Source organism: Natrix helvetica (genome assembly GCF_964273705.1).
Source record: "Natrix helvetica genome assembly, chromosome: W".
Lineage (NCBI taxonomy): Eukaryota > Metazoa > Chordata > Lepidosauria > Squamata > Natricidae > Natrix > Natrix helvetica.
The window spans coordinates 86,491,176-86,506,004 of NC_138555.1; the positions used below are offsets into that span (position 1 = coordinate 86,491,176).

The 14,829-nt window shown below is 64.0% G+C and overlaps 3 protein-coding genes across 6 annotated transcripts; all 3 read left to right on the forward strand.

Annotated features, from left to right (window-relative positions):
- The first annotated feature begins 133 nt into the window (after nucleotides 1-133).
- On the forward strand, nucleotides 134-8,281 carry LOC309400514 (proline-, glutamic acid- and leucine-rich protein 1-like). The gene is made up of 18 exons (XM_081969049.1): nucleotides 134-405; nucleotides 513-577; nucleotides 665-770; nucleotides 885-1,034; nucleotides 1,119-1,190; nucleotides 1,276-1,335; nucleotides 2,052-2,202; nucleotides 2,352-2,487; nucleotides 2,580-2,667; nucleotides 3,023-3,111; nucleotides 3,206-3,322; nucleotides 3,806-3,956; nucleotides 4,050-4,188; nucleotides 4,364-4,419; nucleotides 4,689-4,895; nucleotides 5,114-5,923; nucleotides 6,139-6,813; nucleotides 8,102-8,281. The coding sequence occupies exons 2-18, from the start codon at nucleotides 558-560 to the stop codon at nucleotides 8,192-8,194; spliced, it is 3,120 nt and encodes a 1,039-aa protein (XP_081825175.1). The 5' UTR covers nucleotides 134-405; nucleotides 513-557; the 3' UTR covers nucleotides 8,195-8,281.
- Nucleotides 8,282-8,498: 217 nt separating this feature from the next.
- On the forward strand, nucleotides 8,499-9,950 carry LOC309400519 (ribonuclease kappa-like). The gene is made up of 3 exons (XM_081969068.1): nucleotides 8,499-8,867; nucleotides 9,076-9,152; nucleotides 9,281-9,950. The coding sequence occupies exons 1-3, from the start codon at nucleotides 8,790-8,792 to the stop codon at nucleotides 9,420-9,422; spliced, it is 297 nt and encodes a 98-aa protein (XP_081825194.1). The 5' UTR covers nucleotides 8,499-8,789; the 3' UTR covers nucleotides 9,423-9,950.
- Nucleotides 9,951-10,006: 56 nt separating this feature from the next.
- LOC309400517 (BPTF-associated chromatin complex component 1-like) lies at nucleotides 10,007-11,311 on the forward strand. 4 transcript variants are annotated; one of them, XM_081969064.1, is made up of 5 exons: nucleotides 10,007-10,329; nucleotides 10,412-10,506; nucleotides 10,583-10,684; nucleotides 10,759-11,021; nucleotides 11,120-11,311. In XM_081969064.1, exons 1-5 carry the CDS (start codon nucleotides 10,309-10,311, stop codon nucleotides 11,188-11,190), a joined length of 552 nt encoding a protein of 183 aa, XP_081825190.1. In that variant the 5' UTR covers nucleotides 10,007-10,308; the 3' UTR covers nucleotides 11,191-11,311. The 4 variants fall into 4 exon arrangements, with proteins under 4 accessions (XP_081825190.1, XP_081825191.1, XP_081825189.1 ...); XM_081969065.1 differs by having other exon boundaries at nucleotides 11,124-11,311; XM_081969063.1 differs by having other exon boundaries at nucleotides 10,759-11,311.
- Nucleotides 11,312-14,829: the final 3,518 nt, after the last annotated feature.

The following is a 14,829-nucleotide window of genomic DNA, read 5'->3' on the forward strand; positions in this document are numbered from 1 at the left end:
GGAGGCCTCTGTTCCCCGGGCGGGCGGGGCGGCGTTCGGGCCCCTCCTCCCGGCATGCCCCGCGCGGCAAAGCGGCCCCGCCCCCGTCCCGCGCGCAGGCGCAGTCGGCGCCGGAGGCTCCCGGAGCACGCGATGGCGGCGGCGTCGGTGGCGTCGGGGCGTCGCGGCTCTTCGTCCTGCTCGTCTCCCGGCGGCGGCGGCGGCGGCGGCGGCTCTGCCTCGTCCCCCGGCGCCGCCTCCCCCTCGCCGGCCGCCGCCTGCTCCCCGCCCCTGGGGCCGCCGTCGGGGCTAGCGCTGGAGGCTCTGGCGGGGCTGCTGCTGCCTCGACGGGGACCCTCGCCCACGCCGCTCCCGGGGCTGCCCGGGCTGGTCCGCTGCGCCAGGGACTGCGGGGGCCAGGCGCAGGTGAGCGTCGGGGGCGCCAGGTAGCCCCTAGGCGCGTGCAGAGCGAGGCCTTCCCCTCCTAAGCCCCCAGCCCCGACCCTGAAGAGCCTCTCCCCCTCCCCCCGCAGGCGTCGCCGTCGCTGAGCAGCCTCCTGGTCCTCAGCAACGCCCGGATGGGCTCCCTGAAGACGCGGTGAGTCCCTCCCCTCCCCTGAGCCTCGGCCGGTGGGGGGGGCTCCCGGTGCGGGCGGGGGGCTGACACTGCTCTCCCGCCGGGCAGGTTCGAGGGCCTCTGCCTGTTGTCGCTACTGGTGACGGAGAGCGGCTCGGAGACCTTCGCGGAGAACTGCCTGCTGTGGCTGCGGAGTCTGCAGCACCTGCTCCAGGTGAGCCTGGGAAGCCCCCCCCTCCCGAAGGTGTTTCCCCTTCGCGGGGGGGGGGGGATGATATAGGAGCTCTGCCCCATCCACCTGCCTGCCTTTCCCCCCCACCCCACAAAGTCCCAGGATCCCCCTGGCACCATGGAGCTGGCCGTGCTGGTGCTGCGTGACCTCCTGCGCTACTCTGCCCAGCTGCCGGAACTGGCCCGGGACATCGGCACTATCCACATTCCCGGACTGCTCACCTCTTTGCTGGCCCTCAAACCGGAGGTGAGACCCCTCCCCAAAGCGGGTGGAGGTCCTTCCTCAAAGGCCTGTCCAGGCTGACCGCTTCCTTTCCTCCCCTTTGCTCAGTGCCAGCTCCCTGTCCTGGAAGGATGCCAGGCGTGCATGATGTTTTACCCTCGAGCCTGTGGCTCCTTGCGGGTAAGTGCCCGGCGTCGGACGCAGAGTACACCGTGGGCAGCCACCGCTATGGCCTCCCTGCTCACTGCCACCTTTTTCATCCCAGGGCAAATTGGCCACCTATTTCCTGTCTTGCATTGATGCAGAAACGCCTCACCTGCAGCAGGTAAAACTCTGGTCTGTGGGGCCTGTTTGGTCCTTAAGGTCCGTTCTCTGGGGAAAGCAGTTAGGATCACACTTGTGCCGCTATTTGCGTCAGGAGTGAAAAAAAGCATTCCTGTTTCCTGGAATTCCCGTTCTTGGATCCTCCCGGTTGTGGGACTGGCTTGTGGGGCCAGCGATACGGCTGCTGTCGAGAGGAGGAGCGGAGTTGGCGAGAGTCCCCTTGCAGGCAAAATGTGCGGCACAGCAGCTGCCGAGCACTGCGGTGCAGCCATTGCATCACTTTGAAGCCTTTTTCCCTCCGAGTAGCGGAGAGAAGCTCCATTTCTTGTTTCTTTTGCCATCCACGCAAAGTAAAGGAAAATGCCCCTTTCCTTTGATGTTAGCGTCCTGTTCTGGGATCAAACCTGCTATTTCCCCCACTTCTTCAGTTGTATTCAGCGGTTGGCCTTCAGCTTGTGGTTGCCAAAAGGCTCAGCTGCACGATTGCTCAGCCGGGAGTCTTGTGCCGTGCTGTGATTCTTCATACCTGGTTGTGGGAAACGCTGGTGGGAGGAGGAGGAGGCGCCCCGTTGCCCAGCCTCTGCCCCAGTGAAGGGAGCGGGGGGGGATGATGTCTCTCTGGCTTCTCCGATCCTTCTCCAGCTGTCCTCAGAAAGTGGGGGTGGCGCCCCCCCCCCCGGCTGCTCACGTCACCCCTGCTGCTTTCCTTTCCCCCAGCTGGCCTGCGAGTGCTACGCGCTCCTGCCTTCTCTGGGGGCAGGTTTCGCACAGGGGCTCAAGTACCGCGAGTCCTGGGAGCAGCAAGTACATTCTCTGGTGGCCACGCTGCACCGCCTCCTGGGCATGCTCTATGAGGGGGCCGAGACGGGTGAGTGAGAGCTTGGGCAGGTGGTCTGCCGGAGGGGGGCCCTGTGTCTGGGCGTCCGATGGAAGCCGAGGTGCTTCTTTGGAGCCCAGTTGCGTTCCCATGCGGGGGCAGCCGATGGCCCAGAGCTGACGAAAGAAACTTCCCTTCAGAACCGCTGCACTACGATGGGCCGGGGGAGGAGGTGCTGCTGCCGCCGCTGCGAGACGAAGAGACCAACTCCCTCCTTATCCTCCTGGAGAAACGCCGGTTTGCGGGTTTGGCCAAATGCCTCTGCCGGATGCTCAGGTCCGGCCTTGACCCGGTGCCCCTTCCTCTCTGGCTGCCCCTGCCACGCTGGGGTCCCCGTCTCAACCTGCCCCTCCCCCCTGCTCTTTCAGGAACGATTTTGGGGCACCTGTCGCGGTTCCTGCCCAGGCCATCCTAGACCTCGTCTGCCGAGCCCTTGACGTCTCTGTGAAGAACATGGTGAGTTTCCCCTTGTAATTAACTGGTGGGTTTCCAGAGCAAAGCAGGGAGGAGAAGGGAGGCTTGAGGACAAGAGCCGCTCAGGAAGGAAGGAGGCGCAGGGGGTGCCGCAGGGGCAGGACTTCGTGGACCGCGTGGCCTCTGGTTCAGGATGGCGAGGGCTGCCGAGTGGCCTTAGGAGGCAGTGGGCAGTGCTGGGATTACCCAGAGATGCATTCTTTCGGCATTTGGGGAGGGGGGTTTAAACAGTTTTTGCAAGGCTTTGCAGTCAGAGCCGGCCGTGCTGCTTCAGTGCAACTCAGACCCTCTGGGAGCCCAGAGGGAGGGTGATGGCTGACCCTCCCCCTGCTTTCAGAGCTGGTTTGGCGATGGACCCGTCCGGATGCTGCTTCTCCCCTCAATCCACCTGGAGGCCCTGGACCTCCTGGCTGCCCTCATCTTGGCGTAAGTGGGGGGGGGGAGTGAGAAGGGGGGGCTGGGGGCCTGAGGGCTTGTGCCGGACCCTCAAAGCAGGCAGTCTCTCTTCTCCCTTCTGCAGTTGCGGTCCTCGCTTGGTGCGGTTTGGGGGAATCCTCTGCCGCCTCTTTCCCCAGGTGCTGAACATGTGGCGGGCTGGCCAGGATCTGCCCTCCCCTGGGCTGCAGCGACCTTACAGGTTGGTGGTGGAAGGCCCCTGGGGATGGCTGCCGGTACATCCCACGGCCCACCTCATAGGGATGGGTCCTCGCCTGCAGGAGGAGCCTCGGGCCCTGGGCTCCCTCCATCCCGGGCCAGCCGCCCTCGCTTGGCCCTTGTTTCTGTCCCTGGGCGGGACAGCAGAGATCCCCCTTCTCCCTCCGTCTAATCCAGGAGTCGTCAAGCCTTTTTATACCTACCGCCCACTTTTGTATCTCTGTTAGTAGTAAAATTTTCTAACCGCCCACCACAGTCATGGTGATTTATAAAGTAGGGAAGTAACTTTAGTTTACAAAATGTATAAAGCAGAGTTACAGCGAACCCCTACGGCCCACCATGAAAGCTGGAACGCCCTCTAGTGGGCAGTAGGGACCAGGTTGACTGCCACCGGTCTAATCCTTTGGCTGGAACTGCTGCCAGAGACGATGAGGAGCTCTCCCCTTGCCCCCCTCACTCTCCTCAGTGCGGTTCGGGCTCGGCTGTACCAGGTCCTGGATCTGTGGGTACAAGTGGCCGGAGCAGCCTCGGGGGTCCTGCTGGAGCACAGCAGCCAAAGCGATGCCCTGCTGGGACACCTGATCAACGACATCAGCCCCCCCAGTGACACGCTGAAGGTGAGTCTCCCCCCCCCTCCCTTTCTCCCCCGGGAGTAACCCAGGAGGCGAAGGGCTGCACTCCCTCACCTGCTTTGCCCCTCCTCCCCCCAGATCCAGCCGAGCCCCCCCTCAGAGGGGAAGCCCAGCGCCGCCAAGAAGCCCAAACTGTCCGCGGTGGGCGGCCTCGGGTGCCCGTTCCGTAAGCACGACCCCCAGGCCAACAGCGACGTCTGCCTGGCAGCCTTGCAAGGTGACTTTTGCCCCAGGCGGCTCTTGCTGGAGTTGGGGGGACATGGAGGCCCTGAAAGGCCCGGCCCAGAGCTCAGCCTGGGGTGCGCGGGGACAGGCGGGGCTCCCCCTTCCTGACAGGGGCTTGCGGTGACCCCCATGTGGCCTAGGGCAGCCCAAGCTTCTCTCTTTTGCAGGCCTCAGCCGGGTCGTCCTCCTCTCCGGCAGCCTTTTGAAGGAGCAGCTCCACATGGTGAGCCAGGCCGATTCCACGGCAGCTGGAGCCACAGCCTCGGCTGTCCCAGGATGTGGGGTTTGGGAGGGTTAGGGCTAGACCTGTGCCAAGGGAGGAGAGCCCTCTGGTTGAGCGGGAGGCCCTTTGCACATGCTCAGAGACCCCTGACGCTCACTGGAGGTGCTCTCGGGTCTTCCAAGCTCAGCATTCTGGGAGAGTGTGTCTCAATCCCCCCCCCTCTTCCTGCTGCTCCTGCTGAGGCCTTCGCCCTTTCCCTCCCTCCCCAGAGGCTGCAGGAGCTGGTGATCCCGCTGCTCATCCAGCTGGGCCAGGCAGAGCTGCCCCTGGGCTCCCCCTACACCAGAGCCAGCTGCAGGCGCGAACTCTACCGGCTCCTGCTGGCCCTGAGCCTCTCTCCGGCCCCCGCCTGCCCCCCACCTCTGCATTGCGCCCTGCGGCTGCTGAGCCAAGGCCGCACGGATCCCAACCTGCTGGTGAGGCTCCTTCCACTCCTGGAGGGAGATCCAGGGGCCCCTTGCTTAGCCAGGCTGAATCCGGGAGCAGGGCCCCAGGACCCTCCCCCCTGGGGTCCTTTAGGGAGGTGCCCTTTGCTTTGCCCTGGGGGAGGCCTGAGTGGGCGGCTCTTTTCTGGGCCTGTCGAGGGGGGGGGGTGCTCAGGCCCCGCCTGGCATTCCGCGTCTTTCTCCTGCAGGTCTCCTCCTTCTGCACAGAGGCCGCCGTCATCTGCAGCGCCCTCCTTCACCCTCGGGTGCCATCCTTGCAGCTCCCCCTGGCTGCCCCACCTGCCCACCTGCCCGCCTCCTCGGAGGTCTCCCCTGCTGCGGCGGTTGCAGCTGCCACCCCCTCTGCCTTCTGCCCAGCCGTCCCGGTGCCGTTCCCTGCCCCCCAGCCCCTCCCCCCGGCCCCTGGGCCTCTCCCTCCCAACTCTCTGGGCCTGCCCCTGCCTGGGCTCGCGGCCCCTCAGCCGCCCCCCCGCCTTGTCCCTGAGGAGCCCCTCCCCCCTCCGTCTCCAGGCACCGCAGAGACGGCAGCCCTGGCCACCGGAGCCAAGTTACGGCACTCTGTGTTCGTCCATTACGACAAGGAGGAAGAGGAGGACGTTGAGATCTCTCTGGAGAGCGACTCGGATGACAGTGTGGTCATCGTGCCCAAGGGGCAGCTGGGGAAGATGACCAGTACCCTTAACTCTGCCCCCCTCCCTGCGCCTCCCCCGCCCCCTGCCCCCCTGCCTGCCCCCCCTCCTCTCCCCACATCCCCTCTGGTGGCCTGTGAGGAGGCCCCCTTAGAGCCCCCAGCGCCCCTTTCCCTGGGGATCCCGCCACCTGCGTCAGCAGCGCCGGTGCTGCCGTCTTCCCCGGTTGCGGTGGCTGCCGAAGCCCCCCTTCCTGCTCTACTGGAGGAGGACCCCACCGTCATCAACATCAATAGTAGCGAGGAGGAGGAGGAGGAGGAGGAGGAGGACTTCCCAGAGGACGAAGAGTACCTGGACGAGGAAGAGGAGGTGAGGACGGCCTGGGGCAGTACTGGTGGTCCTGGCCTCTAATCCCCCCCCCCCATGTGGGATGGTGGAATCGAGCGTTCCTTGGGGAAGTGCAGCTATGGTGGAGTCCCTGGGCTCAGTCCCGGCTGGAGGGTGGCCAGCCTCCATCCCTCGGCAGAGCAGCTGCTTTGGGTGTCTCTGTGTGTGTTCAGAAGCTTCTCTCCCCCGCTGGCCAGGAGGAAGAGTTTGATGAAGAGGAGGGGGACTTTGAGGAGGAGATGGATGAGGAAGACGATGACTTTGATGATGATGATGAGGGCCTGACGGAGGAGGAAGAGGAGGAGGAGGAGGAGGAGGAAGGCCTGACGGAAGAGGAAGAGGAGGAAGAGGCGGCGCTGCCTCCTCCTCTGCCCCGAAGGAATGAAGACGACCCTCCAGCGCTCCTGCCTGCTGTGAAAGACGGGCCCCTCAATCTGGCAGAGGAGGAGGAGGAGGATGGGGGCGCTGGGCTGCTGATGGAGGTCGAGGAGGAAGCCTTCCACCCCCCTGAGGAGGAGGAGGAGGAGCAGGAGGAAGAGGAGGGAGAGCGGACGGTGGGGCCCCTGCTGCTGCTGAAGGCGGAGGAGGACACAGCCTTGCCTCTGCTCCCTGGGACCCAGTCCCTCCCTCCACCACCCCTGCAGGAGGGGCCCAGCCCAGTGGGGGCCCCCATAGACCAGGAGGGCCACTCTGAGCAGAAGGAGGGCGCCATGGAGGCAGCCTCTGCAGTGTCACTGCAGCCGGAGGAGGCCCTCCGCACAGGTTCCAGCGGGGATCGGGTGCAGGCCGGCCCAGACTCTGCAGCTGGGCAGGGGGAGACGGAGAAGCCGCTGCAGCCGGAAGAAGAGGTGGTGGAAGTGAAGGAGGAAGAGGTGAGATCCGGGGAGGGCCAGCCGAGGGCGGGGGGTGGGGGGGGACCAAAGGAAGGCTCAGGAGCCCCAGTGCAAATGCACTTTGCTTGGGTGTTTGGAGTGGTGGTCTATGTTCAAGAGCAAAGGGGCAACACCCCCCCCCCCTTTTCAGGCGATCTGCTTGCCTGCGCTAAGGCCAGCCTGACGTTGCCTCATTGGCCCTGGTCTTGGGGGGAGCTTAAAAACGTACTGAGCCAGTAAGTTCCAAGGACCCCTGGCTGAGTTTCTTGGCAGCATGGAGTCAACTGCTTTCTTTTTCTGTGGAGCTTCTGGGTTTCCTCGCAGAGCCCTTTGTGCTGGGGAGGGGGCAGTTTGGGGGTCTCCAGTCCAAGCATTAGGGGAGTCTGATTCAGTTCAGCTTTGTCCAAATTGCCCTGGGCTGGCCTGGTTTATAGGGCTGTCTAGGGAATGTCCTCCACCCCGAGAGGGAGGGGAGCTTTGGACTTCCTGGCCAGGGGCCTCTTAGAGCTGCCCCATGTGCCCCCTCCCCTGTTTCCTGGGCAGAGGGAAGCCTGGGGTGTCTGTAACCCTCCCCCTCCAATCCCTTCAGATGAATGCTGGCTGCTCAGCCCCACTGCTTCTCCCCTGGGGTGGGGGATCCCTGCTCCAATCTGGGAAGGGGCCACTGGGAGGTTCTGATGCTGGCGGTCTTTTGCCCACTGTGTAACTGCTGTGGAAAAGCAGTTTGGAGAGATGGCAAGGACATTAGTAGGGACCAGGAAGAGGATTACCACCCGGCTTAGGAGCTTCCTTCCCCTTGGGAGCAGCCCTTTACTTTTTACTTTTACTTTTATTTGGACTTTTATACCGCCCCCTCTCACCAAAGGGACTTGGGGCGGTGTACAGTCAGATAAAACACATCAATAGATAGAAAATACAAACATAAACATAAAAGAGGAGGCAATAAAACTGTACAAAAAGCAAAGCAGTTAAAAACAATATTTAAATAACCCTAAAAATACCCAATTAAAATATCTGCCAGGAGGTAGAATAAGACTATGAATGGGCCAGGCTGGCTAAACGGAACAGGTGAGTCTTCAGTCGGTGCCCCCTCCCCCCACTGGGCCTTTGGGGGTGGGTGGGTGAGGGGAAGCTGTGGCTTCTGGTCAGCCTTCACTGCTGGGACCACTCCCTGAAGCAGAAGCCACTTGATCACACGCACACACGGCCTGGCCGCTCCTGTTGCAAGCCTGGCAGGGGCTTTGAGCAGGTGGGCCTGCCCAGCTGACGTGGCTCTTTCCCCCCTCAGGCCGGAGCCCTGGATGAGACGGAGGCCATGCTGGCAGACTTCGTGGACTGTCCACCAGACGAGGAGAAAGACCCCGCCCAGCCCTGCTCCTGAAAAGAGTGGGGGGCTGCTCCAACCAGCCTTTCTTTGCCTTTGCTGTTTTTTACTCTGGAAGTTCAATAAAGTTTCTCCCTTCTCGTGCACCGCCTCTGGGTTGCTGGGAGCGGCGTGCGGCGTCCGAGAAGACGGTGTTTGTCAGCCCGGGGCCGCCTTCTTTTCTTGCGCTCCTGGCTGGGGGGCAGCGGGGGGGGGCGCCTTCTGCTCTGCGCCCCGTGGGAAGGGATTGCAAGCGGCGGTTGTTGCGAAGGGGGTTGTTCCATGTGACGCCAGCAGGGGGAGCCGCTGCTTCTGCCTGGTCCCAGCCCTCCCTTAAGGCTCCAAGGGCGCTCTCTTCCCCCGCCTCGTCTGTTGGAACGGCGCCGGACGAGCGCAAGCGCCGACGCGCGACTCCGCTGTGGTCCCGCCCCTCGGCCTCGTCCATCGCTTCCCGGCGCAGGGGAGGCCAGCAAGCAGCATCGGCGCCCCCCGCTCCCTCACGCCAGTGGTGGCGCTCCCCTGGTGACCTGCCAAGGGCAGCTGGCGGCGGCGGAGTCTCCATCAGTGGCGGCGGGACGGTCGGAGCGTCGGTCGGTGGTGTTTCTGCGGGGCGATGGCTTCGCTCCTGTGCTGCGGGCCGAAGATGGCCGCCTGCGGGATCGTGCTCAGCGTCTGGGGGGTCATCATGCTGGTAAGAAGCCCCCCGCCGGCCCTGCCTGGTGGGATCGGGGTGGGGGAGCGGCCGCGGCCGCTTCGGAAGGCGCCGCTCGGCTCCCGAGGGAGCGGTGGGCGCAGGTGTCGTCCCCCCCGTGTCAGCCAGGTGAAGCGAGGCGGGTCCGGGCGGGAGGGTCTGGGGTGGGCTTGCGACCCTCCTGCCATTCCCCGGCTGCTCCTCGCAGGTGCTCCTGGGCCTCTTCTTCAACGTCCACTCCGCCGTCCTGATCGAAGACGTGCCCGTCACCGAGGAGGAGTTCAAGTGAGTTGGACTCTCCAGGGGGGCTGCCTGCCTGCCTGGCCCTTCTGCCCGGCCGGGGTCTTCGGGGTGCGCGCGGGCGGGGGAGGCGGCCAAGGGCAATGAGTCCCCGTCTCCCCTCTTGGCCACAGGTCCGGGGTATCCGCCATCCACGCGCTGTACGACCAAGTCAGCTACAACTGCTTCATCGCCGCCGGCCTCTACTTCATCCTGGGGGGCTTCTGCTTCTGCCAAGTGCGCCTCAACAAACGGAAGGAGTACATGGTCCGCTAATGCTCCCCTCCCTCCCCCCCTTTCACAGACCCCCCCCCTGCCCTCTGGGGCACCTGGGCGGGGCTCTTCCTCTGCCCTTGGTTCCCTTCATTTCAACCTAAGGAGGAGGTCAGTCGGCACCGCCCTTCCTCTTTCGCCCTGGGGCTGACCAAAACGGAAGAAGTGCCATGTGTTGTAAATAGCAGAGGTGTTCTCCCCCCCTCCCTCTTTGGGCACCTTCCTGGCTCCAAGGTGGGGCCTCCATTTGCCCCGCTTGCCGGCAGCCAGCCCTCCCCGGTTTGAGCCGTCTTCGTGCGTCTGTTTTGTCCTGATCGTAATGCTGCTTTGACCAGGCCGCTCCCCGGGGGCTGCAACGAAGGAAGCCTCTGTCACCCGGTGGGGGTAGAGGGGCTGGCATGGGGCGCCCCACTGCGTGCCTCCTCCCGGGGGAAGGAAAGGGTCAGGGTAGCCCCTGGGGCGGGATGGGGGAGGCAGCCCTGCTCCGATACGCGGAAGACTCTTGTGTGCAATAAACAATCTTGGATCTGGCGGCTTGGCTCTTCTTTCCAGGGGGGAGAGGGGGGGGTCCTGCGGGGGAGAGGAGGGGGAGGCTGCCGGAGGGTTTCCTGAAGGGGGGGTCCGGGGGGTTTTCTTCCTGGCAGAATTGCCTTCTGCGGGGGGGGAATGAAGGGGGGGAAGCGACGCGGGCCGGGGTTCCTCCCTGGGGAACGACGGGCCCCGTTGCCGCTCGCACGAAGGGCCGAAGAGCCCTCGGTCCCATCGTCCGCGGCCGGCGCAGGACCGGGGGCTTCCCACGTGATGCCTGGCATCATAGAGTTTCCCGAAGGAGCGCCTTGGCGGAAGAGCGCATGCGTACGGGCGCTCCGCCGAGGGAACCGCCGCCACTATGACCTCCGCCTCCACCAAGGTACCCGGCGGCCAGGGCGAGGGCGCTTCTGAGGGTGTGCAGAGCGCCCGCGGCCCCGGCTGACCGCCTTTCCCGACCGCAGGTGGGCGAGATCTTCTCCGCGGCCGGCGCCGCCTTCACCAAGCTGGGCGAACTGACGATGCAGCTGCACCCGGTGGCCGACTCCTCCCCGGCCGGGTGAGCGGGAGTCCCGGAGGGGGAGGGCGGAGGGAGGGGAGGGGAGGCCGGGGCGCTGACTGTCCGCGTCCCGCAGGGCCAAGTGGACGGACGCCGAGATCGCCCTCCTGCGGGCCTCCGTGCAGCGCTTCGGCGACGACCTGCACCGCATCAGCGCCCTCATCAAGGACCGCACCGTGTAAGCCCCGCCCACGCCCCTCCCCCCGCGCCCCTCCCCCTCCCCCCTCCCGCTGACCGCTTCCCCCCCCGCAGGGCTCAGCTGAAGGCGGCCGCCAAGCGCAAGGCTTACGAGGACTCCGGGCTGCCCCCGCCGGCCCCCGCCGACTCCCCCAAGAAGCCCCCCGGCCGCAAGCCGCCCCCGGCCGCCACCCCGCTGCCCGAGCCGCCCGCCGCCAAGAAGCCCAAGGCGGACCTGACCCTCAGCGCCCTCAACGACGCCGACGCTCCCCGGGAGGAGGGCGAGGGGCTGGGGGAAGAGGCGCCCCCGATGGCTAAGAAGCTCAGCTTCGACCAGGGTAAGGGCGGGAAGTGGGGGCGAGAGGGGCGTCCCGCCCCCCCTAGCGCTCTCCCCCTTCCTCTCCCCCCTTTCTCTCTCTCTCTCTCTCTCTTGCAGACAGCCTGAACCTGGAGCCCGGATTCCTCCTGACGCCCGGCGGAGCCGATCTGCCGCTGCTGTCCCGCTGAGCCCCCGTCCCTCTCCCCAGCTTCTGCCTCCCTACCTCGGACAGGGCCTGGCGGTAGGGGGCGCTCCACCGGGTCTCTGCTTCTTCTTTTCCTGGAGCCCAATAAAGGCTGCTGTGCTGTGCTTGGCTCTCCCGGGTGTGTTTGTTGGGGGCCAGGAGGGTGACCTGGCGGCAGGGCCCCCCCTCTCTCCAGCAGCACCGGGAACACTGGCCGCCAGCAACAGAGGTGCCAGTATTGAGGTGCTGCTAGAGCTGGGCTGGCAGAGCAGGTGGGCGGGCGGGTGTGTGTGTGTGTGCCCCCCCCCCCCGCGAGTCCTCCTTGCCCCCACCTTGTTCCTGGAGAGGTGGGAGGGGGTGTCGAAGGCGTCCTGGCCGCTCGCGTTAGCACCACAAAATGGGTTGTGTATTCCTGTTTGCCAACAAACCATGTTGTGCTGCTGTTGCGTGCGCCAGCGTCAATGACTTGGAAAGGCTGTGTGTGTGCGCGTGCGTGTGACACAGAGGAACCCTTGCACCAAGAAGTGGCCCCCCTGCCTCCCACTTGGCCTCCTGGGCTGCCTCCCCCTTGTCCTTCGCAGCCCCTCCCCTGCCTCCGTTTGATTTCCCAGCAGCCCTCAGGACCAAGAAGAGGGGGGGTGCCCAGAGGCACAGTTTTCCCCTTGCTTCCACCCCACTACCCCTGAACTCCAGGGCTATGGGACGGACGGAGGTCACGAGGGCAGCCAGGCCATGGCGGACAGCTGGAGAAGCTGGTGGTGGTCCCAACACCAGGGATGCCCAAGTTTGCCAGAAGAAACCAAACTTGCCCAAAGAAGGGATGCAGCCCACTTCCTGCTGAGTGGAAAATGGAGACGAGGGCCAAGCTGGCTTGGATTGACACCCTTCCCCCCTCCCCCCCCCCTTCAGCGTAAGGTCGTCCTTCCCCTGCCAGCCTGCAGTTGCATAATCCGGGGAGCAGATGAGTTGCGGCCTGGTGCCCCTTTGCCCCTCACAAGCCCAGAGGGTGAGGAAGCCTCAGGCATTCTGCAGGAGAGGTCATGTCAGCTGCCAAGACCTGTCTTCCCCCCCCTCAAAAAAGTCCTACAATGGGGCAGTAGGAGCCTGGGCTGCTCCTGATGGGTGGGGCTTGCCTGACTGCCCTATGGCCACGTGCAGAGCTCTTTGTTTTTCTCCCCTCTCCCTGCCCACCCCCCCTAGAGCCATGCCCAGTTCCCAAGTGGGCCTCCGCAGGTGAGATTTGCAGGAATGGGCTGCGGCTTTTCTCCTGTTGGGGGAGGGCGGGCAGGGAAGGAAGGGCAGCCTGGCCTTTTCTCAGCTGTGGCCCCTTGGGGGAGGAAAAGTCAGCCTGCAACCTGCTCAATCGAAGATTTGGGAGGAAGCTTTTGAACACACCTGGAGTTTTGGGTTAAATTCCGGCTGAGAGTGTCCAGCCCCAAAAATAGGATGGGGAGGGGCCAATTGGATGGTAGTCCGGGGGAAAAAATCCGGGCCTCGTCTGCCATCTTGATTCTACCTCCCAAGTTCCCCCTCACCCCCACTGGCAACACTACACCAGCCCCTGCCCCCCCACATGTCCCCAAGGGCTTGGATGGGGGGCAGGAAGAGCAGAGGGAGGCTTCTGCCATTGTCTGGGGGAACCCTGACGCCCCCACCCACCGCCCCTCCTGGAAGTGGGGCGATTGCATCAGTTTGCCGCAAAGTTTGGGGAGGCCATGGAGTGGCTGACCAGCTTAAAAGAAAATTCTGGAGACCCGAGGGCGGGGGGGGGGCGGATGAGGGTGCAGTGCTTTTTTAGGCGGCGGGACAAAGTCCCCACCCAACTCGAGAGAAAGAGTTCTGAGGAGGGAGTCTCCTTTGGCCCCCTTTTCACTCAGGGCACGAGTGGGCTCTTTTTCCAAGGCTGCTTCCACCCCCGCCTTTCCCACTCCAATTGACTACTGGTGGGGGACCGTCGTGGCCATTTGGGGGTTCATGCAAGGGGCAGTGTCCCCCGTTTTCTGACGGGCGAATGCTGGACGAGGGCCTGCTAGCCTTCCCTGTAGAGTCAGGGTGTCGTTCTGGGCACCGAGCCGAGAGCCCTGCCTGCCTCTGGCCTAGCACCCCTTCTGAGCCAGAGACACACCACCCCCCATCCCTTTACAACCCCCCCCCCCCCAGCTTACCTGCTATGCAGACCCTGGCCCCCTCCAGATGATCAGGGATCGGGTTTTCCAGAAGTCTTAAATTTAGCCCTTAAAAAATATATTGCAGCCACGGCAAGCCAAGGCTGGGGTGTGCCATTCTGCCACCCGATCTTGGCACTCGGTTCTCTGGATCCATGGGCAGCGGGTCCCCCACCCCCCAAAAAGGGAGCATTTGTCCCTCTTCCTGCTCCAACTAGGGAAGTTGGGGAGCTCCTTCCAGTTCGCCCCAAAGATTTGCCACCTCTTTTCAGGGAATCCAGAATTGGGAAAAAAAAATAAGGAAAATAAGAGGGTTCCCCTGCACCCCCCCCCCCAGAGCCGCCAGCCCCTTCCGTGCTGCAATTGGGGAAGGCAACGAGACAGAGAGAGAAAGGAAAAAAAAACAACAGGGCAACTGATCCTTTTTCCCCCTACGCAACTTTCTACACTTGAATAAACCCCTTTGGGGTGGTGGAAAAAATCTGAAAAAAATTCAGAGGGGAGAGCGGGAGGCCCCCTGGATGTGTGTAAAATTTGGAGCGGATCCAGACAGCCGTTTTCTAGCAAAAAAATGAGCTTTGCAACGGCTCTCCCGCCAGCTTTAACGTCCCCAGCTGACTTTGTCGCGGTGCCAACTTGTGCGACTGGCTTGGCAGCCCCCCAGCGTTTCAAACGGTCACTTTGTCTCTGCAAGCAGCGCCCAAAAGCCCTGGCCTGTGCAGGGCTCCCCCGTGGCCCTGGACCCCCATGGCTCCCATCTGGGGAGGGCGCTGCGTGGCTCTTTTCTTAACATACAAGGCCATAGTGGTGTTGAAACGTGTGTGTGTGTGTGTGTTTGTGTGTGTGTGCCTGCGCACGCAGCCGTGTGCTAGCTCCCCTCATGAATCTGCCGATGTGAAATCAGAGCCTGGTTTACCAGCTGCTCTGCAGCAGCAGCAGCAGCTCCTGCCATGCCTGGCGCTGCAGAGTCCTGGAACAGGCCACCCCACGGAAGGGAGCTCCCCCACACACCCCGATCCCCTCGCCACACAAGCCCCATTCCTGCCCCCACCCTGGCCTGGCCCTCTCCAGGCAGCAGGGAAGGGTTAGAGGGCAGCAAAGGTGGCTTGACCCCCAGGGCCAGGGCCCCTGTGCAAGCCCCCATTTCCAGCTGCAGCAGCAGCAGCTGCGGGACAGGGGTGTCCTTCCACATGGGGCTAGGCTGGGCAATACCAGACTGCCCCTGAGGGTGGGCAGAGGCCCATGGCGAGCGTGTCTGAGCGCCTTTCTTTTCCCTCAGACTCACAGATTCAGGGGCTCTATGGGAAAGAATTGGGGGGGGGGGGGAGAAGGCAGGAAAGGCCAATCCGGTGGCAGGGAGGAAGCCCTAACCCCAGAGTTCCTTCGTGACCCCTATCTGCACAACTCACAGGAAAGCCCCCACCCATCCTCACGCCCAAGGCTGGTTTGAGGAAGTGCCTCCCATGGTCTCCCCTGCT

Coding starts and splice junctions, on each gene's coding strand:
- LOC309400517 (XM_081969063.1), top strand. CDS start 10,309: ATGACCTCCGCCTCCACCAAG. Junction 10,330..10,411: donor TGACCTCCGCCTCCACCAAG/GTACCCGGCGGC, acceptor TCCCGACCGCAG/GTGGGCGAGATCTTCTCCGC. Junction 10,507..10,582: donor GCCGACTCCTCCCCGGCCGG/GTGAGCGGGAGT, acceptor CGCGTCCCGCAG/GGCCAAGTGGACGGACGCCG.
- LOC309400514 (XM_081969049.1), top strand. CDS start 558: ATGGGCTCCCTGAAGACGCG. Junction 578..664: donor ATGGGCTCCCTGAAGACGCG/GTGAGTCCCTCC, acceptor CCCGCCGGGCAG/GTTCGAGGGCCTCTGCCTGT. Junction 5,924..6,138: donor ACCTGGACGAGGAAGAGGAG/GTGAGGACGGCC, acceptor CCCGCTGGCCAG/GAGGAAGAGTTTGATGAAGA.
- LOC309400519 (XM_081969068.1), top strand. CDS start 8,790: ATGGCTTCGCTCCTGTGCTGCGGGCCGAAGATGGCCGCCTGCGGGATC. Junction 8,868..9,075: donor TCTGGGGGGTCATCATGCTG/GTAAGAAGCCCC, acceptor TGCTCCTCGCAG/GTGCTCCTGGGCCTCTTCTT. Junction 9,153..9,280: donor GTCACCGAGGAGGAGTTCAA/GTGAGTTGGACT, acceptor TCTTGGCCACAG/GTCCGGGGTATCCGCCATCC.